The 23,135-nt window shown below is 35.9% G+C and overlaps 1 protein-coding gene across 7 annotated transcripts in view; it reads left to right on the forward strand.

The window, feature by feature from the left end:
- The window catches only part of WDPCP (WD repeat containing planar cell polarity effector), a 379,254-nt gene that overhangs the window by 83,604 nt on the left and 272,515 nt on the right, over positions 1–23,135 (forward strand). For all 7 annotated transcript variants that reach the window (XR_011426040.1, XR_011426041.1, XM_070235381.1 and 4 more), the window contains 5 exons: positions 3,719–3,804; positions 10,018–10,065; positions 10,921–10,965; positions 12,516–12,586; positions 12,844–12,903. Coding sequence is in view for 5 of the 7 variants with exons in the window: in XM_070235381.1 (XP_070091482.1) it covers positions 3,744–3,804; positions 10,018–10,065; positions 10,921–10,965; positions 12,516–12,586; positions 12,844–12,903 (285 nt within the window). In the remaining 2 variants the exon portion in view is untranslated. The remainder of the gene's footprint in view (positions 1–3,718; positions 3,805–10,017; positions 10,066–10,920; positions 10,966–12,515; positions 12,587–12,843; positions 12,904–23,135) is intronic.

Here is a 23,135-nt window from a genome sequence, read left to right on the forward strand (position 1 = left end):
CTTCTCACTTGCCTCAACTTCTACTTGCTTGGCCTTCTCCATCAACTGATTATTGCTGCCATTTCTCCAGGTGGCATAGATTACTCGTTGGCCACCATGTCTCCTTTTGCCTCCTTTTGTCTTAATACCACCCCTCTCAGTGCATACATTAATCCAAAGGGCTACCAGTCCTGCTTACTTTCTGCTGGGCACCACCACCTATGGCTACTTCACTACCCTTATACCAAATGTTCCCTGTGGGGCCACAAAGGGATCCTTTATAAAGTAGAATCTCTCTCTCTACCTTTTGTCCTGTACCTTTTAGTGGGAAACTAGAACAGTATTGTTTGTATATCAGAGCATTTTGAGCAATAGCTTGTACATTTTTCTTAGTCCTTTCACCCCACATTGGAACAGACATTAATCCTTGGGTGCTGAGCTGAACGACGAGTCTAGGTCATAGACTACACTGTACCATTCTCACGATTTCCCCTTATGTCCAAATGCAAAGGATCAGAGGCTTTGCACTTGACATTTGAAGCTCTCCACAGACCTCATTTTGCTTATTTTCCCCCAAACTCCATAATTTCTGAGTAGTTTTAGGACTTTCAAACTTAGTAAAGATATGGGCAGTAAACCTATTGGTTTTCACATTAAAAGCATTCCTATTTCTTAGAAATAGCCAATGTGGGTTACAAAGAAAACTATACTCTCCATTTCTGACATCAGGGGAAAGTTTTGACAAATTCTTCATTAGTGAATTGACTTAAACTGAAAAATAGAATTTGAAGTGCAGTCTTCTTTTGATATGTAAGTAAAGTGGGGTTCTTTTGGTTTCAGCTATAAAATGCTATCTATTTAATTTGCATGATAAAACATTTTTATGCAGCTACTAACAGCTAAACTTCAGCCTTGTCTTTGCCCAAATTGTCATAAATTTTAATTATTGGTATTTGAATAAACACCAAATTGAGGAATGTGAGTTTTTATTTTCTAGTATAGTCAAGAAGTTGTTACTTTTGACTCTCAATATCAGAGGAAGTATGCACCTGTTTCATCAGATCTTTTCTTGCCTATTCCCAGTGAAATATTAATCCATTTGCATGTCCTAATTCAAATACTTCCTCTTGTATAGTAACTTCTCCACATACAAATGTTTTTCCTTCATAAAACCCCTATTGTACTTAGTACTTATTCATTTCACCTTGTGAAATTACTATATAAGTTGAGATCATATTTAATACTTCTGTTTTTTCTTATAAATTTGCATGGTGCTAGACATATTGAGTATAGTAGCAGCAGCAACAACAATGGCAACAATAAGGTAATTGAATAAAGGCACCCTCAAAACAGTCCTGAGGTAGGTACTTTATTATACCCATTTTTTAGCTGGGGGACCTTAAGAGAAGTTAAGTAATTTGTCCAAGTTAGCCAGCAAGCCGAGAAGTTAGGATAAGAAACCAGGCGGTTAGAGTCTAGAATCCACACATTAAGCTCAATAAATGCAAAATAAATGTTTATTTAATTTAACTGATATTTTAAACAAACATTCCAGACCTCACCCATCCAAATGAGAAGGGTGCAGTTTACATATTCTAATGCAGTAAGTATTTTCGTTTTAAATAAAGTATAACTGTAAAGTAATAATTCAGAAGTAAGCCTCATAAAACTATCTGAAAGCAAATTCCAAAGAACATGGCTTTGCAAATATTTTGAGTAATGGCAGCCTCACTAGAGTCACTCCCAAGCTGACAACTCTATAATAATACTCAATTGAACTGAAAAATTTGTAATTAGCTTAATATCCCTTTTTCTCTGCTGCCTTCCAGTAAGGAGCTGTGGCCTCTTTCAGTAGTAGTGTAGTCCACTAGCTCTTCTACCCCAGACAGTATACAGTGGCAGCCAGCTTCTGGTTAGAGCAGGGCAGATCTGGGAATTGAAGTATCCTTTGTTTCGTCTCCTACCTTGTAAGGCACTTTAGTACAAGGAAGAGAGTGAATTGAGATTAATCCAGAATTTACTATTATAGCCTGTTTTCCTGCTCCCCTTTTCAACTTATTTTTCTGTCACTTTCCACCACACATTGTGATCTACCTCCATCCCTGGGACATGCCATCCTTTTACTCAAACTACTGCATAGTCTCTCTCTGACACCTCTGTATAGCCCTGTACAGTAGAGTGCTAGTGTTGCGAGTACAGACTCTGGAGCCAGTCGGCTTAGATTCAAAACCTGCCTCTATTACCTGCTAACTGTCTGATCTCTCTGTGCCTCAGTTTCCTCATTATAGGAGTAATGTTACTTCGAAGAGTAGCTATGAGGATTAAATGAATTAATGCATATAAAATGTTTAGAACAATGCTTGTCACAATGTAGTACGTAGCATTATCTGCTGTTATCACCATTATTATTTTAATCATTATCATTCAACTAGTGAAATCCTCTGCTTCTTTGAGGTCCTGCTAACATTTCACAACTTCTCTGTAGCTTTCTCAGAGCCTCGCTGTTTGAGGTAGGCGTGGGCCCTTCTTTTATGCTGCCACATTGCTATTTCAATAATTATCACACTGTGTCTTGTTAGTTGAACATGCATCTGTTTCTTGATTGTAAGTGCATTGAGGTCAAATGTAAAAGTGAAGGAAGGACCAAAGAAGTTTGTACTAAGTCTAAAAATATTTTGGATTATCACCTATGTGAATATTAAGGGAAATATTTTTAGTCACTCCTGATGTTAAAGAAACTGAGGGCTTTTTCCTCCATCTAAAATATGTCTTAAAATATCTTTCAAACTTCTTTTGTTGTTCAGAAGTTTATTGGAAAGAACAATTCTTTTATGATCTCTATAAAGAAAATGTGGATAGTTTACTGTATATATTTCTAATATATAGTAAAGTATACATATAGTACTTTATATATTTCCAAGCAAACATTTGAAAGTTATATGAATTCGTGTCAATATTTGTAAAATGTTGACTTTTTTTCTGATTCAGATTGGTCTTCTCCCAATCAGTTCAAATTGATGAGGTTCTACTTGATAAAAATAATATCAGTAATATTCATCTCTAGCCGCTGCTATTAAAACTTAGAGGAAATACAGGATGTACATCTTTGTTATCTTGTTTTTTTTTTTTTTAAATGCAGTTAAGAGTAGAATATCTGGATCTGTCATAGCATGCAGATTAACAAACTAATGTGAATGCTAATGTGGTTTCACACAGTTTACTTCTAAGTAAATGGGCTTCTTATAATAGTAATTATATACCATTTACCTTGCAAATTTTACTTTAATTAGCCTGTTTGTATGTGGGAGATTGTAGATATTTGCTTAGTATAGTAAAAATACACCACAAAATGTGTTTGTACTTAATAATTACCTAACAGATGTTTCCTTTCCTTAAAAATATTTTTTAAAATGCTTAACTACTAAATAATTCTAAATATACTCAGAGCCTTAAAAACTAAACATATGTTATTGAAAACCCAAATATATATATTCTTCTTACCACATTTCTCAATGTGATGACATACTAAATCTAGGAAAAGAAGTATATTTTTCCTTTTTTCTAGAGTTTACTTCTGGATGGTTAACCAAGGCTACATTAAAGTGTGTTTATTCTAATGAACCATATCTCAAATCTCAGTAGTGGCAAATGATTATTTCTATTATTTCTAAGGGATCTTGGTTTTATTGACAATAGAGGATAATTAATTGGCACTTCTTTTTAATTATTTTTTAAACAGGACAGAGAATTTTTTCTGCCATCAGATGTCTTTCTGCTTGACTGAACTGCACCTGTGGTCTTTGAAGAATACCTTACACATTGGGGGTAAATGAGCTCTGTATTAATTTCAATACTTTTAAAATATAAGTTACAACATTATAAATAAGTACTAGCAAAGGTTAGAGCCTAGATTCTCCAGCTGGAGTTGCATTATTTTCTTTATACTTAATGAAAAATTGACTAATGAAAAATAATTCCTTTTAGCTACTCCAATTAACTTACTTTTTTCACCTTGAGTTAGAGTTTCTGTTGTGAACTTTAATTTTTTTTGGCATAATATTTGTTTCCTCTTAAGATACATCCATGTTCAGTTTTTCCCTGGGATTGTTTATAATAACTGATTTATATTTATAAATATTTGCAGGCTAGAAAATGAATTACAGCTGCATGCAACAGCATAGATGTATGTCAGGAATGGTAAAGGCATTTCTGTTTGATATTAAAATGATATTTCAAATATACAGCTAAGATGTGCAATTATATTCATGTTCTTTGCATTTCACATTTTTGGAGGAGGGGAGTAATGTAAGTGTGTTTTAACAATGCTTATTACTATTATGGGACAAAGCATATCATTAGGAAACATCTTTTAAAAAATCTTTTCCTTTTTGATTATCCAAAGCAACTCTTGTATTTAGGAGACAGTTTTATTTATATGTCTTTAGCCTCATTACTGAGAAAATAGTTTACCTTGCAAAGTATTGTTTCTTTGTATCAAATATATAATTACAGATGAATGTCATTATAATTTCATTAAATTTACCTTGCTTAAAATGTGTAAGGATAGAACTTCCAGGTAAACAAGGTGGATTTAACACACACTTTCTTCCTCCCCAAATTCTTTAAAATGAGAGTAAATGAATTAAAGAGGACGTAAACCCACAGGACTAGGAGAATAGGAGAGGAGACAATTGCAGCTGGACAATTTTTGGAAGATGGAGAGGATGCAGGAATTAGCAAAGCTTAAAAATATCAGTATCAAATGTCTACACAGGAGAATTCCAATGACGGCCAATTTGTGTCTCAAAACTCTAGAAAGATAAAGAAATTTGAGAATCCAGATATTGCAGAAATGGGGATGAGGCATGAGAGTGATAACAAAGGGACTTGAAAGCCTGCATAAGTACTGAGACACCTCTCATACTGTGGAAATATTTAATTAGGGAGAGTCTAAACTTGGACATCAGCCTCAGTGGAAGAAGACAGGAGAGAAGTGCTGAACTGAAAGCAGATGGATTGAAGGCCTAACTGATGGGTTAGGTCCTCCTAATCCCACTTGGTTCTGAGAATGTTGCAGCCAGTTGTACACTTTCCAAGAAAGAAGAAGCTTGAAGGAGTTCTCTCTGAGTAACAGCAGGGCCCCAGAGAGACCTATCTACATTGACGTTTGAGGGAATCCTCCAGTGAAACAGCCTTGTCCCTGGCTAATCAGTGAAGCCCACCAGCTGGCAAGCTCTATTCATGTACACAGAGCTGCTTCTAATCAGCTTTCTAGTGCTTACTTTTAAATATGAACAACAAGAAGCAAAATACAGAAGCTTCAGGAAACACTGGAAAATTATACTAATCTTTTGGAAATTAAAAATATGTAGCAGAAAAAAAATTTTAAATCAAAAGAGTAAAAGAAATTCTCTCCAAAAATAGAAAAAACAGAGAAAGTGAGCTTATTTCATTGCTGGCCAAAGTATAAATTGGACCAACCGCTTTAGGAAACAATTTGTTATTATCTAGGGTAGTTGAAGATGTATGTCACCTATTGACCAATAATTTGATTCTTAGGTCTATACCCTAATGAAATCCCTGACACTAGTGCACGAGGAGACATGTACCAAAATGCAATCACAGTGTCCCCCATGGTTCGGTTGTGAATAATACTTATATATTCATAACTTTGTAAGTGCACTGACTTAACCAAAAATTGTGCTCTAGGGGTTGGCCCAGTGGTGTAGTGCTTAAGTTTGTGTACTCTGCTTCGGCGGCCCAGGGTTTGCAGGTTCGGATCCCAAGTGTGGACCTCTGCACTGCTCATCAAGCCATTCTGTGGCAGCATCCCATATACAGAGTAGAGGAAGGTTGGCATGGATGTTAGCTCAGGGACCATCTTCCTCAAGCAAAAAGAGGAAGACTGGCAACAGATGTTAGCTCAGGGCCAATCTTCCTCACACACACACAGGAAAAAATTGTGCTCTAATTATGTTGGGAGGATGGTGAAGAAGTGTCTGGAGATGGGGAGGGGCAAACTGCAGTAAAAGATAACTGAATTCTCAATTTCTGTGGTGGAGAGACAATAGATCTAAAACTGAAGATCAAGAAGTAATAGGACTAGCATATTTATACATATGGAGGTATATACAAGAAACAGCTAAGGATTGAGATTAGTTATCTCCAGGGACACTTACTGAGGGCTGGAAGATATACAGTGTCGCAATGTTGCTTATGTTGAAAGTCTTTTAGCAGTACCTGAATTTTAGAGCCCTGCACGTTTGAATTAGATATTTAAAAAAGTAAGATTGAAAGCCAAAAGTAACCAAAAATACTTCTTTGTGTGCCCCAAATTGGTAATATCATAATTAGTGATATTTTCTAGAAAACTCAAAATAGTGTCAATGCAAATATTATTTAAAAAGAAGTGTGAAGATACATTCAATCACCTACAGATAGATATAGTTTTCTTAAAGAAGGAAAAAGTGGGATTTGAAGCAATTAAGGTCCTTATTTGTGTTACATTTTTTTTTTTAATCGCAGACCAATAACCAGCACAATCCTTTTTTTTTTTTTAAGATTGGCTGGCACCTGAGCTAACAACTGTTGCCAATCTTTTTGTTTTGTTTTGTTTGTTTGTCTGTTTTTCCTGCTTTGTTTCCCCAAATCCCCCGGTACATAGTTGTATATCTTAGTTGCAGCATGTGGGATGCCACCTCAACGTGGCCTGACAAGCGTTGCTATGTCCGCGCCCAGGATCTGAACCGGCGAAACCCTGGGCCGCCAAAGCGGAGCACGTGAACTTAACCACTTGGCCACGGGGCCGGCCCCTGTGTTGCATTTTATGTTTCTGTTTCTTGCACTAAAAATACAACAGTGATTAGTCTATATACATGTCTGAAAATTTAAATCTTAATGAAAATGTGCTGTTAGCTTTCTTTTTTCTTTTGCTGGGGACGATTTACCCTGACCTAACATCTGTTGCCAATCTTCCTCTTTTTTTTTCTTTCTGCTTTTTCTCCCAAATCCCCCCAGTATATAGTTGTATATTTTAGTTGTGGCACATGGGACACCACCTCAACGTGGCCTGATGAGCGGTGCCATGTCCGTGCCCAGGATCCGAACCAGCGAAACACTGGGCCGCTGTATCAGAATGCATGAACTTAACCACTTGGCAACAGGGCCGACCCTGAGAATTTTTTTTTCTTGAATGATTTGAGAGTAAGTTGCAGACCCGATGCCTCCATCTTCAAAAACGTTAGTATGTATTTCCTATAGAAAGGATATTGTCCCACATTATTACTGTATAACAATAAAAATAAGGAGATTAACAATAAGAATACTACCATCTAATACTCAGAGTTTCACCAATTGTCCCATGAATGTCCTTTTTTAGCAAACAGATCTTGTTCAGAACCCATGTTGCATCTATTCGTCGTCTCTTTGGTCTCTTTCATTCTGGAACAAATCCTTCATCCTTTTAATTTTAGGTTTTTTTTTTTTAAACTTTTGTGACCTTAACACTTTTGAAGGTTTTATGCCAGTTATTTTGCAGATGTCCCTACATTTGAATATTTTGAAGTTTCCTCACAATTAGGTTCAGAGTATGCACTTTTGGTGGGAAAATCACAGAAGTGATGCTGTATTCTCAATGCATCCTATCAGTTGGTACACAGTTTCCATTTGTGCCTTTACTGGTGATGTTCATTATCACTTGAGGTGGTGTCTGCTAGGTTTCTCCGTTGCAAAATTGCTTTCTTCTTTGGAAGTAATTAGTATTTTATGGGGAGCTACCTTGAAATTATGTAAATATCCTGTTCCCCATTAAACTTTAAATGTATTTATTATTTATTTTGTCCCTCTGGACTCAGGTTTCCTATTTTATTCAGTGATTTTAATCCATTACTATCATTATTAATTTTGGTGTTTAAATTATCCCTGATGTGGCCAGTGGGACCCCTTTCAAGCTAGCTTCTGTGTCTTTGTGATGTGTCCCCGTCAGTATTTGAGCATTTCCATTCTTTCTGGCTCAAAAGATCTCCAGGCTCTGATTATATTTTCCCTTCCCTACCCCTGGAATCAGCCACTTCTCTAAAGACCTTGGCTCCTTTTAGAGGAGAATGGTATCCAGAACCCAAGGTCTGCTTTAGGTGTACCCATTGCTACTGGAGTATCATTGCTCCCAGGCCTTCTCAGTGGGCAGAGCTTAGGGAATGTATGTATATATCCACATTCATTTCTGTATCTATCTCTGTATGTTGAAAACCATGAGTTCACAGTGGTACTTCCAATTCTAGGGTTCATTCTAATTTTCTCCCTTTCTATATTTGTACTTGTGTTCTCAGACAGTGGGAAAGCTGGGGCTCTCCTATCTTTAATTTATTTACTTACTTAATCGATCACCCTGTATACAATCAGTCTCCTGTCTCTGTGGTCACTCCCTCCCCTGTGTGGATGCCTTTCTCACCCCATGTAGGTTGTAACACACCATGTTAGGCTGCCTCCATATGTGGATGTCCCCCTCACCTTGTTCAACCTCTGACACCCCACACCAGGTCATTGCTCCATGTGAATGTCCTTCTCACCCTGCTAGGGTTCTGACACAGCACTTCAGGCCAACTGTCTGCGTGGACCCCTTCCTTATTCAGTTTAGGGTCTGACACCCATGTGGGGTAGGTCTGTTTATTTGGATGCCCTTCTCATCCTCATTGGGTTTTGACAGCCCCACTCTGGGCCAGATGCAGTAAGTCAGACTTGTGCACAGAATTTAAGCCCCTTATGATCTTCATAGTTCTATTCTAGGGTTGTGAATATTTGGTTGCATGGAATGATGGAATATTATAATAGAAAGTATTGCCTGGGTACATAATGCCTATGGTTCTTGGATTCAAGAAAAACCTTTTTATTGAAGGATAACATATGTATTGAAAAGTATAAAGATTATAAGGGTATGTTTTGAACTACCCAAAAGTGAACACACCGTATAATCATCACCCAAGTCAAGAAATAAAATGTCAGTACCCTAGGAGCCCTACTCATAACCTTTCTTAATCACTCCTTATCAAATATTTTCAACCTAACCAATAGAAATAAACTGTATTCTTTAAAATTATATGTCCAAATTAATGGCATAATGAATAAAATAGAGCTTCAATAAATACACAGTTGACTATTTTTAAAAAATAGGTTTGAAAAAATTACAGCTGTAATACTTTTTTTTAAAGTTTCATCATTCAGTTTGACAAAGTTTGGAGTGGTAAGTCACTAGGGGGCAGCCTGTACTGCTTCCACTTCTTTAGAAACAGTTGTATCCTTTTGTTAGTAGCTAGAATTATTTTGCATGGAAAGAAACAAATGTACTTTAAAGAAAGAAAGATTTCCCTATTCACAGATAGGGAGAAAATGGACACAATTATTTTGTTCTCCTGTAATTAAGTTGCAAGAACAGATTCCTTGGTTAAATCACTCTCAACATGTAGGAATCCTGGCTTTGTTTTTATAGCTCCAGCAGAGCATCAGAATTTGAATTGGTTTGGAAACAAGCTTCAGATAATTTATCCATACCTTCCTCTAATTCTCTTTCTTTCCTTCACATTTCCCCTAAACACCATACTAGCTAAGCCGGAGGAAAGAAAGCCACAGCTCAGAATCTAACAGTTTGGGCATTTTCTTCCATCCACTGATTTCATTTGGCTTTGCTTAGTGGCAGTTCCTTTTGGTGGCGCCCTGTGAAAAATAGCAGAGGAAGTGTGAAAGAGCAAAGTTGGTCATCCTTGATTTCAGTTCTTTACTACTACTTTCCTCATGCCATTCTAGTTTTTTGTAAATCTTTTCTAATTAGACTGATAAACTGGCCGGTTCCTGCATATCCCTAGAATAAATGAACCTATGTCCAGATACTTTTGAACTATTTTATTTCTAGTAACGTAAAGAAATTGTTTCTGTCCTCCTCCCTGCCCCACCTCCCCACCCCTACTCCCTGCCATATAGTATGGTTGGGCTTCTTATTTTCTAGAGCTTTTCATACTATAATCTGTTATTTTTTCCTTTATATAGATAGAGACATTGGGGTCTATCAGTATTATGACAAGAAAGATCCACCAGGTAAAGTATCTATTCTATTAAATTAATTTTTATAAACCAAATACTCTAGACTATAAAATACTGACAATTAAAAAATCTGTTTTATGAGCTTTAAATAAATTCCAGAATTTCAAGAAAAGTCACTTCAATTCTTTAGAAAAATGCTGAGCTCGATATCTATTCTGTATAAAATAAAGCAATATTGAGAAAATGCTGTACAAGAACATGAAAATTTTCATTTTACTGCTGATCAGGTTGATCACTGGACAGCCTATTCACATTTATTTATCAGTGTCCCAGTAGAGGGCATTGTTAATGCATGGGTCCCACTGATGCTGGCCTCCCGGATCCTCACCTGATATCTGAAATAGGCATTTCTGAGTGAATGATCAATTTTCTTTATCTGATTAATCCTGTTAATCCCAGAAGTTTCATGATGGGCCAAAAGGTCTTTCTAGCTAGAGTTACTTCCTGTTTTGGTCTCTGTTGAAGTGGGGCTTGTGTGGGCATCCTGTGTGCTTAGCTTAGTGGTTAATAGGCTGACTTCAGGGTTCTGATGACAGACTGAAGCAGCTTCTGTTCTGGGCTCCGTTGCAGTTCCCTTCTCTATCTGATGAGATTGCAAGCTTAGGATCTTGGCTCACCTGTTGTGCTATGGAAGCCTTTTCACTGCAAATTTAAGAAATACCTCTATGAGATGAAAACATCCAAATGATGGCATTTTTTCCAACTGCCTTTTTAAAAGTTTAACATAATTTATTAATCTCATTAACGTGTGTAATAACATATATGTGCATAAAAAATACAAAATATGGTAATAAAAATAATTTCCACTTTTCTTTTCTTCTTTCCATCTCTCCTCTACCACAATATTAGTGACAGACCATGGTAACTTAGAGGAAAAGCAGAAGCTGGCAGAATGTAAGCTTACTTTATAATTTTTTGGAATTACTGTAAAACTGGAATTTAAATATTGCTGAAGATTCAGTCTTAAAAAATATTCTAAGCTTTCTGCACAAATGTTACTCCTTCCAAATTTCCTATAATTATAAATTCCCATTGTTTAGGTACTTAAGCATATGACAAGCATTATATTTGTTAGGCATTTTTAATTTAGACCATTAAAATCTCTATTCAGTTTTGGTAAGATGTATGCTTATGTAAACATAAACTTTCTTAATGAACCATATTTATATTATTTAATATATTTAAGTGTACTGTGTTTAAATTCTGATAGCATTTTATTATTCATGCAATGCCTAAATTATTAATATGTTTTGTCCATTTTAAGAAAATAAGATTTGTAATCAGTATTAACATTTTATTCTCTGTAGTCTTTTCTGTTCTCAAATGTATAAATGTCATATATGTAATATGGCTGCAATGTAATATGGTTTTGATGACTTAAAATTAAATATAATTTGTTTTATCTTGAATATAGGTAGAGCTGAAATTCCTACTCTTATTTTAAATGGTCAAGCTGACATTTAATCTTTAAAAATACTGTATTAGTAGCTGCAATGTAGATTTTAAAATATACACATATGCTCTGCAATCATAAATTATGTTTATAAGATGAAATTAATTTGCTGAAATATATATAGCAATTCTATAAAATTTAAATGTCTGTATATTAAATGTATACATACACAAAGCGCACACACACACATATATACAACTCTTATTTATAATTATTATTTAGAAGAATTTAAAGATGAATTCACTTTTATGATAAAATAAATATCTTTTTATGAATTTAGCATTTTGTTAATTCTTTTAAACAGAACTATTTTTAGTTTGTCTAGGCTAACATTATGACTCTCCTAAACAATTTTATCTTTTAATTAAATGTATTTAAAACAAAACAAAGACTTATCATTATTGAATTGTTGTGTAGATTTTAAAGAAGATCACTTTAAATAAAAAAGAGCACTGTTAGTGCCTAATTGGTTAAAAGTTGGATTTCCTTCAATTTTCTTTTAGTTTTAATATGTGGTGCTTTGATGCTTAATTTTAAATTCATTTTCAGTGTACCACTTTTTGTATTTTATCTCTTTCCTCACTATATTCATTTACTCATAGGAATTTTTAAATCTGAAAAGGCTACTTGCAGAGCTTGGAATTTCTTTTGGGTCGAATGTTTACTTATTTACATGAAAAAGTTAAATCTATGGTAAAGAGTGGGTCATCTATGGTTAAGTACTAGATGCACAGGCCTAGGAAACTTTCTCAGGGATTCTCTAAGTCTTGTTGGTTGTCATCATAAAATTATGATCACGGAGATTGTTGTATGGCAAAAATCCTGTTCCTATGACAAAGCCTTTCAAAAGGCTGTCATTTGATGATGGAAATGAAGCCCACTTCCTCTCAATTAAGGAGGTGTTTTATTTTAATCTTCCCAAGACACACTGCTAAGCAGTTTCCTTTTTAAATCGTGTTTAACTAACTAGAGTACGTGTTTTATTTGCCAGCACGAGATTATCCATGGACTCTTAAAAACAGACGCCCAGAAAAACTTCGAGACTCACTCAAGGAGTTGGAGGTATCTTTCCAAAAGTTTAAAAAATGGCAACAAACAAATCTGTTTTAAAACATCTTTCAGCAGCTTTAATTTTCATAAAGGATCAACTCTCATGGTGATGATAGCTTTGCTTTTGTCCAGTGAGGAGTTCTAAAACAGCTGCATCTTTGTGTGGCACGCTGATGTTTTTTTTTTTGTGCTTGCAAATCAGAAGCACTTTAACTGATAACGACAATGTATATAGCCAACTGCACTCTCTCTTTTTCGGTTTCCTTCAGGAGCTGATGCAAAACAGTCAGTGTGTGCTGAGCAAATGGAATAACAAATATGTCTGTCAGGTAAAATGGTTTGACATGCTTTTGCGATGTTTAACCAATGGAGCTGAAAGCTATGCAGTAATTGGTATTCTTGTGTTATGATAGGTAATGAACAGAAACTTTTTAAGAGTGGATATTTCATAGTTTGAATTCTAGTCATTCTAGAACTAACATTGGACAGATTGACACAGGCCACCAGGTACCTCATTAATCAGTATAGTTGTACTGACATACTATAAACACTAATAAAAATCTTTTCAGATGGTATTGTTTGGATTTGTCCGAATGTTGTATTAGATATTTACTGGCATAGATTTAATCATATTTTTGAATGAAGATAAAACCATAGGACAGAAGTTTTTTAGCATACCACTCTAGTAAGCATCTATGAATACTATCCTTATTCAACAGCAAATCAACAAGCAGACTAGAGTTAGACCTAACATAATAAGACGTTTGCTGTCACTTTTTGAACCCTCTAAGCTGCACTGTTTAATGTGGTAGCCACTAGGCACTTGTGGCTATTTAAATATAAACTAAACTAATTAAAATTAAACAAAATTAAAAATTCAGTTCCTCAGTTGCACTACCCACATTTCAAGTGCTCCATAGCCACATGTTGTCATAGGGACAAGATAGATACAGAACATTTCCATCACAGAAAGTTCTATTGGACAACACTATTAGAGTCGAGACAAGGTGAGCTAGATGTTGAATGGGTCTAGATTCAGAACACAATAGGATATAATAATTAGTGTCCACTGATCACAAAATAATGCACAAATGCCTCAGCTTTTTTCATAGGCTTAAAAAATGCTATTTGCCTAGAAAAATTTTATTTGCTTGTGATAAAAAATTTAGTCATATTCTATTCATACATATAATTTAAGTTACATCAGTACCACTAATAATTATAACTGTTTTATGGAATTAAGTATCCTGTATCAATGTAAATTCTTACTTGTTAACAATGTGATTTATTTTGGATCTAACTATTCTTGTTTGAAATTTAGACCCGTGGCTCTATCCATAAATCTACAACATCAAATCCGTAGTAATTGCAAACATATTTTAATCTACTATTTAAATATAAACTATCATTTTAGTGGATTCTAGTTTTTCCTCATTATTTTGTTTAAACTAGTCTACATTTACTTATGAAGGTACCATTTAGTTACCTCCTCAACTGGCATAGATTATTACTTTCCAGAGACTGTTTACAAGGCTAAATTAATATTTTTAGAACCATAATACTTCTTAACTTCGACTTAGGATACTATTCAAAAGTATGGGATTATTTAAAAATTCATAATTTATTTTCATAAAAGTTTTAATCAGACTTTAAAACCTGAATACAAAATATGCTCCAGAAAGTTTTAAACTTAGTATAACTCAAATTGTACTTCTCAATGCCATTACTCACCTTAAAAGCAGGCTCAAAATTATTTGACTGGAGGGCAAACCTACCACCTAGCCTTACACACCTAGTAAAGGGAGTGTCTCACGGCCTCCACCCTTACCATCACACAGGGTAAGTTGGAACATGTCAGGCATCTTAAAATATGCAGTGGAGCATCCCAATAGGCAATCTGTTTAAGGTAGACTTTATTGCATTTTATTAAGCAAGTTTGTGTGTATGTATGTGGGGTAGAATATGGAGAGGAATGTCCCTCACTATTGAATTAAGTCAACTCAGAAAAGGAATTTTCATGATAGAATATATGCAAAATTACTTTTGTATTTCACAGCAACCTGACAATACTGGTTTCTCAGGCTGTTGTACCAATGAGTAAACTTTTAACATCTTCCAGTGGAACTTATCTTTCTTTGTGTTCAGTCATATTTTGTGCTTTATTTATGTGATTGATAAGATATTCCTAAAATAGACCTTTTGTTACCAGCACATCCTTGATGTGATATATTTTAACAAGATAACTTGACCTCCACCTTGCCCACAGGTCCAACATTTTTAGGAGCTTTGAGAGACTTCCTAACATTATCCATGTACTTCCTCAGTTTCTAGACAGGACTGTTTGCTGGGTCTTCTAAAAGTACGTGTGTATGTGTATGAATCCTAAATATCTCTAATATTGCAGTAAATTAAAAAGTTGATGTTCAGGCTAAATTCTTAGAAAGATCTCTTTAACCCTTTGTTTGTTGCAAAATAAATAAGCCACTTCCACAAGCTCCACTAGGGTCCCCATTTGTTCATCCATCCAGTGTGGTGGCTCCAAAAATAACATGTACTTAAATTTCGATTAGTAAATTTCCTCATATATTTAGCCCTAAAATGGCAGCAGTTGACCACAACATACTATTCTCTAACTCTTGGAAAAGGAGTGAAAAAAGTTTCTCAGATCTTGGTGCTGACATAGTTGAAATCTCAGTCTTTGACTGTGGCCACTCCTCAGCTAATGTAAATCTTTTACCTGCTCACCCGACCCAGGCCAAATGGCAAATTTAGGATTTATGGAATTTATCTGGTTTGTCTTCTTTTTCCTTTTTTCTTTCTTTCTTTTTTTTTTTGCTGAGGAAGATTTGCCCTGAGCTAATATCTGTGCCAGTCTTCCTCTATTTTTTAGAATATGGGCCACCAGCACAGCATGGCCACTAACAGAGCGGTGTAGGTCTGCACCTGGGAACCAAACCTGGGCTGCCAAAGTGGAGCATGCTGAACATAACCACTAGGCCACCAGGGCTGGCCCCTTGTTTGTCTTCTTTTTAAAGGATCCTTATTTCTTCAAAAGGTCCAATTGTTTAGAAATTAGCTAGGCAACTACAAATACATGAAAGATTTCAAAGGATGCAGTCTGAGCTTCGATTTTTCCCTCTGTTGAACTGAAAACCTCTGAGGTTTTATAGGTATCATTACCAAAGCTTAGTTCATGTTGTTGATCCAATGACCTGTAAATTTTACCATTTTTACCCAAAATAATTCCTTCAACTTGTAAATTCAGAACAGTTTACAAATCAAGACTTACCTACGCATATCTCCTGGATGAACATTGTCTTTTGAAGTTGGTTTTTCAGACTATGCCTATTCCTAGTTTGAAATGCATTAGAAGTGTGAAATGTAATTTAAAGTTTCAGTTTTACTAGCTATCAAATATATTTCTCTTTTTTTTTGGTCTCCTAAAATCATTTCATTATGAGAAGATATTTAATAATTTCCTTCTTTGAATTTCTTAAGGCATTTTACCAACTGTTCTTGGGGGATAATAGTTTCAGCCTTAAGACACTACTAAATTGTACACTTCTGTGGTGGAATTTTTTAATTCCTTAAATTATTGTGCCTTAAGTCACATTCACATTTTCAGATTATTGCATAATTAGTTAAAAGCAATATTATCATTAAGATAGGTGTACCTTCACATATGTTGATTTTAGATTAAATTATTTGAATCATATATGTACATTTAACTATAAAAGTATATGAAATAGTAGTCAGCTGTACTCTGTTTCTTTCTATAACAATTCTACATTTCCAGGTATAATTTTACTGTTCCAAGAGAGAGTAGTTTCCTTTTTAAGTTCTTGTGATGAATCACTTGACAGGCTCTATAAAAACAGAAATTATTTTCCAAGTCTATCACGGATAAATTGTGATCTTATGGAACTAATTTTATCACAACTTCCTCAATTGTAGAACAGATAGCATAATTACCTGATCTTTTCTGTCTTCAAATTATGTGAAAATCAATTTGATTTCCTCATAAAATATCGACAAACCATAGTTTTAAGTTAGAAGTATTAGTAATAGCATATTATTTATACAAAACCTATCACACAGTATTTATTGACTGCCACCATTGTGGGAGGCATGGAAGAAGTATAATATGTGGGCTGAGTCCCCAGCAAAACCTAGTCTAGGAAAATAGACACATGAAATCACTAGGACACTAATGAATGCTAAATTGTATGACACTGAGTAAAAAGATAGAGTTTAGAGAAAGCATGGAGATCAATGTAATCTAAAGTAGTTAAGAAGAATTTTGTAGAGAAGTTATAACTTTACTTAGACCTAAAAGGACATGTAGAATTTGGTTAAGCTGAAAGGAGAGGCATTCCAAAAAAACGGAATTAGATTAACTGAGGTATTCAAGTGAGAATTCAGTGGGGTGTCTACATGGTAATGAGGAGGTGGGCCCATTTAGAACAAATAGTTCATGTTGAAAAACAAAGTGATAAGTTTGAAAGGCAACTTGGAGCTTCATTCTCAGGGACTTTGAATGTTTCACTAAGGTAGTGATACTTTGTAACTTTTATAAACACTTTCATATCAGAGGAATGCCATATTAAAAGTAGACTTATGGAAAGATTAGCCTGGGAGTAGGATGTAGGATAAAACATGAAAATCAGAGGCATTTGTATAAAGAACAAAGGAGATAGGATAATTATTTTCTGGAAACACCAAACCAGAGAATTTCTGGACTTGAAGAAGCACAATAACAGTAGAAGTGAGGTGGTTAGACTGAAAATAAGGAGATTAAGGAGGGTCTGTATCTGGAATGGTGAGATATTCCCAAACTCCTTTACCCCTCCAGCAGCTAGGCTTATGTCTCTATGTAACTTGTTTAGAGGACTCTTCTCTGAAAAAATATATTATTCCCTCAGAGCAAAGCCTACAGATACTGATATTTGGTAGTTCCCTTTGAAAAGATAGATATACCAACCAAGCTCCTTGAAGTGAAGCCCAAGTTAAGCTTGCTGATGCACACCGAGCTTCCAATCAATTTTTCAGAGATTCACATTTAAATATAACCAGAGGGGCTGGTCTGGTGGCACAGCAGTTAAGTTCACATGTTCTTCCGCTTTGGCAGCCCAGGGTCCGCTGGTTCAGATCGCAGGTGTGGACCTACACACTGCTTGTGAAGCCATGCTGTGGCAGGCGTCACACATAAAACAGAGGAAGAGGAGCATGAATGTTAGCTCAGGGCCAGTCTTCCTCAGAAAAAAGAGGAGGATTGGCAGCGGATGTTAGCTCAGGGCTAATCTTCCTCAAAAAAAAAAATGTATATATATATATATACAAAAATATAACCAGAGGGCCAGAGATCATGATACTTTTAAGGAAATTCTCCATCTCTAAATCTGAGATCTATGAGTCTGAAGCTAAAACAAACAGAGAAAAAAAAAAAAGAATCAGGGACAATGCAATAAACAAAACTAAATCCAAAGAGTTGATCTTCACAGAGAAATAAGAGGAGCTGTTACATCCTTGAAACAAGAATAGGATGGTATTTTTACAAAAAGAATAATCAGGAAAAAGGAAAGGAACTCTTGGGAATTAAAAATATGACAGCATAAATAGAAAAATTAATAAAAGAATTGAAAGATAAAATTAAAATATCCCTTTAACGCAGAACTGAATGACAAAAGGGCATAGTAGTGAAAAATAGGAATAGAAGTTAAGAAAATTAAGAGTTTCAGGTCCAATATCTAATTAATAATAGAAAACAGAAGAAAAGAAACAAACAAAATAATAGAAGAAAACTTCCCAGAACTGGAGGATGCTTGTTTCCAGTTTGAAAGGACCTGATGATTGAAAAAAAGACCAATACCAAAGTATATTTTGTGAATTTTAGAAAACCAAAGATAAAGAGAAGATCCAAAAGGCTTTCAGAGTGAAAAAAAAACAAAACAAGATACATACAAAGAAATGGGAATCAGACTCACATCAGACTTCTCAACAGCCTCACAAGGAGTTAGAAGACAGTGGAATGAGGCCTTCAAATTTGTGAAGGGAAGTGATTTTTTCTATATCTAGAATTCTAAATTGTCATTCAAGTAAGTCATTTTCAGACTTGTTAGCTCTCAAAAATATCTATCTGCCATGCACTTTTCTCAGGAAGTTATTGGAAGATGTGCTGCCCTAAAGCAACAGAGTAAACCAAGAAACAAGATTCTTAGGATTCAGGAAACAGAGGATTTCATACAGGAAAGAAGTGAAGAGAAATCTCACTATCATAACTGTGCCATAGGCCTAGAGAACAGCTAGTCCAAACTGGGGCAAGGGACAGAAAGTTCTTTTTTTTTAGATTTTTAAATTTTTCCTTTTTCTCCCCAAAGCCCCCCAGTACTCAGTTGCATATTTTTAGTTGTGGGTCCTTCTGGTTTTGGCATGTGGGATGCCACCTCAGCATGGCTTGATGAGCGGTGCCATGTTGGCGCCCAGGATCCAAACCAGCAAAACCCTGGGCTGCTGCGAAGCGGAGCATGCAAACTTAACCATTTGGCCACAGGGCTGGCCCCTAGAAGTTTCTATTAAGAATATTGGAGGGAGGGAAGAAAAGGAGCTCATAGATCTGATCTGATATAGGAGAATTAATAATAATAATAATTAGTAAGAAATAATAAAAGATATAAAAGAATTAAACCTTGATTCATGATAATAGGAAATCAATAAGTAATGACTAAATCAAGAAATAACATATATGGAAGACATTGCTAGTTACTTGCCCAATATCCATTTTTCTTTATGAACAGACCCTGATAGAGTGGCAACAGGACCAATTTAAAGTACTCAGCTTCCCTGTTCCCCTTGAAGTTGGAGGAGGCCATATGAAGCAATTCTGGCCAAAGAAAGCAGATCACTGGTAGGACTTCCAAGAAAATTTAGGAAAGGGGCCAGACTCAACTGGGATATGCCTTTTCAGCTTCTGCTCTTTGCCTTCTTCCAGTCTGGATCTGAGATATGCCTGAAGGGGCAGGGGACTTCTTTTACTCAAGGCATATATATATTTAGTGCCTACTATATGCCAGATAGTATTCTTGGTGCTGGGGATACCAGTGAACAAAGCAGACAAAAATGACCAATATCCCTGTTCTCCTGTAGCTTACACTCTAATGGGGGAAACAGTCAAGAAAAGATTGGTAAGTAACATTTAGAGTATGTAAGAAAATGAAAACCATTGGATAAAGAAAAATAAAGCAAGAAAGATAGGAAGTATGTGTGGGGGATGGTGGGGCAGGATGGGCCTGATATTTGGTGACCAGGAAAGGCCTTACTGAAATATCATGTGATTAAGACATGAAGGAGCAAGCCTAGAGAGTTCTAGGTAGAGGGAACAGCATGTACAGAGGCTCTGAGATGGGAGTATCCCTGGCATGTTTGTAGAACAGCAAAGACTCAGTGTGACTGGAGTGGAATGAGCAAGGAGAAGAGTAGTAGGAATTGAGATCAGAGAGGAAATGAGATACTAGTTATATAGGGCCTGCTAGGCCTTTCAAAGGACTTAGCTTTTACTCTAAGTGAGATGCAAAACCCTTGAAGAGTTTTGAGCAGAGGAGGAATTTGATCTGATTTACTTTTTAATTGGATCACTCTGGCTATTGTGGTAGGAACAGATTGAAGGGAGTGAAGATCAAATCAGGGAGATTAGTTAGAAGGCTGTTGCCATAGTCCAGGTGAGACATAGAGTACAGTAGTCTCCCTTTATCCACGTGAGATACCTTACAAACCCCCCTGTGGATGTCCAAAACCATGGATAGTACCAAACCCCATATATACTGTGTTTTTTCCTATACATACATACCTATGGTAAAGTTTAATTTATAAACTAGGCACAGTAAGAGATTAACAACAATAACTAATAATAAAATAGAACAATCGTAACAATATAAGGTCTACTTACTGTAGATCTTAGCAACCTCAGCATATGACTTTTTTTCTTTATTAAGTCGAGAGCTTTCATCTTTTCACGTAAAGGAAGCTTTATGGCTTCTCTTTAGCACTGAACTGCCAGCATCACTGCTCTTGCTCAGGGGCCATTATTAAGTCAAATAAGGGTTACTTGTACACAAGCACTGCCATACTGCAACAAAGGATCTGATACTCAGATGGCTACTAAGTGACTAACGGGCAGGTAGTGAATACAGTGTGGATACGCTGGACAAAGGGATGATTCACATCCTGGGCTGGACGAAGTGGGACTGTACAAGATTTCATCACACTACTCAGAGCGGTGTGCAATTTAAAATTTATGAGTTGCTTATTTCTGGAATTTTCCATTTAATATTTTTGGACCATGGTTGACCACGGGTAAATGAAACTGGAAAGCCAAACCACAGATAAGGGAAGACTACTGTTATGGTGGCTTTGACTGGATGGTAGTGGTTAAGTGGTGAGAAGTGGCCAAATTCTGGGTATGTTTTGAGTTTTGAGCCATCAGAATTTGCTGATGGATCAAACATGGGGTATAGAAGAAATTTCTGTAGAAGAATGGAGTTGCTATTTAATGAGATAGGGAAGATTGACAAGAGACATTTTTGAGGGAAATATCAGGAGCTTAGTTTTGGACATTAATGTTTGAAATGCCCATTAGATATTCAAGTGGGGATGTCAAATATACAGTTTTTATAGAAGTCTATAGTTCAGAGAAAGGTCTGGGCTGGAGAGAGAAATTTGGGAGGCAGCCATACAGATGGTATTAAAGCCAAGAAATTGATGAAGATCACCAATGGAGTGGGAGTAGATAAAGAACTAGAGGAGGCTGAAGGGCTGAGCCCTGGGGGCCTCCAGTGTTTGGGGATTGGAGAAACAGAGAGAGAAAGGAGGCTAAGAAGCAGTAGCCAAAGAGGTAGGGTACACTGAAGGTGTCCTGGAAACTAGGTTTCAAGAAGAAAGTCAGATGTTACTGGTATCTTTCTTACCAATAACACCAGGCCTGAGATTGACCATTGGATGGAGTAGCATGGAGGTCATCAGAGACCTGCATAAGAGCAGTTTCAGTTAATGGTATGGGCAGAAGCCTGACTGGAATGTATTTAAGAGAAAATGGAAGGAGAGAATCTAGGGCTTTATAACATAAGAAAGAGTTATGTTATAAAGGAAAACGGAGAAATAGGGCAGGAGCTTGAGGGTGAGGTGGAGTCAGAAAAGGTTTTTATTTCTTTTTTATATGAGAGAAATAACATCCATTTCTGTTTGTATGCTAATGGGAGTGATTCAGTAGAGAGGGGAAAAATCGATGCAGGAAAGGGGAAGGAACGGAAAATGGGCACTTGGTACCTGCTGATATCATAGACCTGTCTTACTTATCAGCTGTGGACCACCTAATTCCAGATTTCTTGTTCTGTGACCAAAAAAAAAAAAAAAACCCATTGGGTTAAGTCATGAGAGATGTATATATATATGTATATATATATATATATATATATATTTTTTTTTTTTTACGTTTCTGTTACATGCACCTGAATGCAGTGACACAACATATTTAGAAATGTGGTGGTAGAAACAGGGGAAATTACTAAGAGTTGAAAATGGTTACATTTGAGAGTGGGAGGAGAGGCTGTGGTGGGATAAGGCAGTAAGCAGCCAAGTATTATTTGACATTTTCATAATTTATATGTGTATTTCTTTAGTTGAAATCTTTTTAAAACATGCCCAGAGTGCATCTGAAAAGCAGATGTCAAGATGGTAGTATGAATGCAAGGGTTATGGGGGAGATGTGAAAGATAAAGGGAGCAGAAGTAGGTGGGGAGAGCTGTTTGACTGTGATGCTGGTCTGAACTCTGTGTGTGGAGAAAGTTTCAGCCAGGCTGCATGGGGAGTTCCTGAGCCAAAGTTGCTCATCAGAGGAGTCCCCTGTTGGACTAGTACCCTACCATGCTCAGTTATTGGCTAGTAGCCTCCTGGGGAAAGTGTGACCTTTGTTAGCCAACTATGTTCCCAGTCTCCATTCTTCCTGAAGAAGCTCTGGGTGGTGCATGTCTATGGCCATCACACCCACAAAGATTTATATTAAAAATAAGAATGTATGTCTCTATGTTTGCACACACAACCCTGTATCTGAGTAATGTTAATGTTCAGCTAGCCAGTTACACAACATGTCCTAATAACTACTCTTTCTTAGGCAAAAATTCATTCCTTTCCAGGAAAAACAGAAAGAAAATTTACATTGTATCTTGACTACCTCAATCTAAAGTTTGATGACCTATGATAATTCACTGATAATTATTTATCTTAAAAATATAGTAAGATATGAGCTCAGCTTTGGAATGTGATTATAACACAAAGAAGATTTTTATCTTCATAATAAGGTATCTTTCTATTATCAATCAACATTTCCTTCCTGTTCTTTTCATAAAGGGTTCTTTCTTCTCTTTTATTGTTTTTATTTTAAAACACTTCTTTAAAGAAACTCATAATTCCCTGGCTCCACTCTTGGCATTTGTGTCTAATAATGTTTTGGAAGCTTCAGGTATTTTACCCCAAAGGAAGCTAGTTCCAAACTATGAATTTCCCTCATTTA

The sequence above is a fragment of the Equus caballus genome, chromosome 15, assembly GCF_041296265.1.
Source record: "Equus caballus isolate H_3958 breed thoroughbred chromosome 15, TB-T2T, whole genome shotgun sequence".
Taxonomy (NCBI): domain Eukaryota; kingdom Metazoa; phylum Chordata; class Mammalia; order Perissodactyla; family Equidae; genus Equus; species Equus caballus.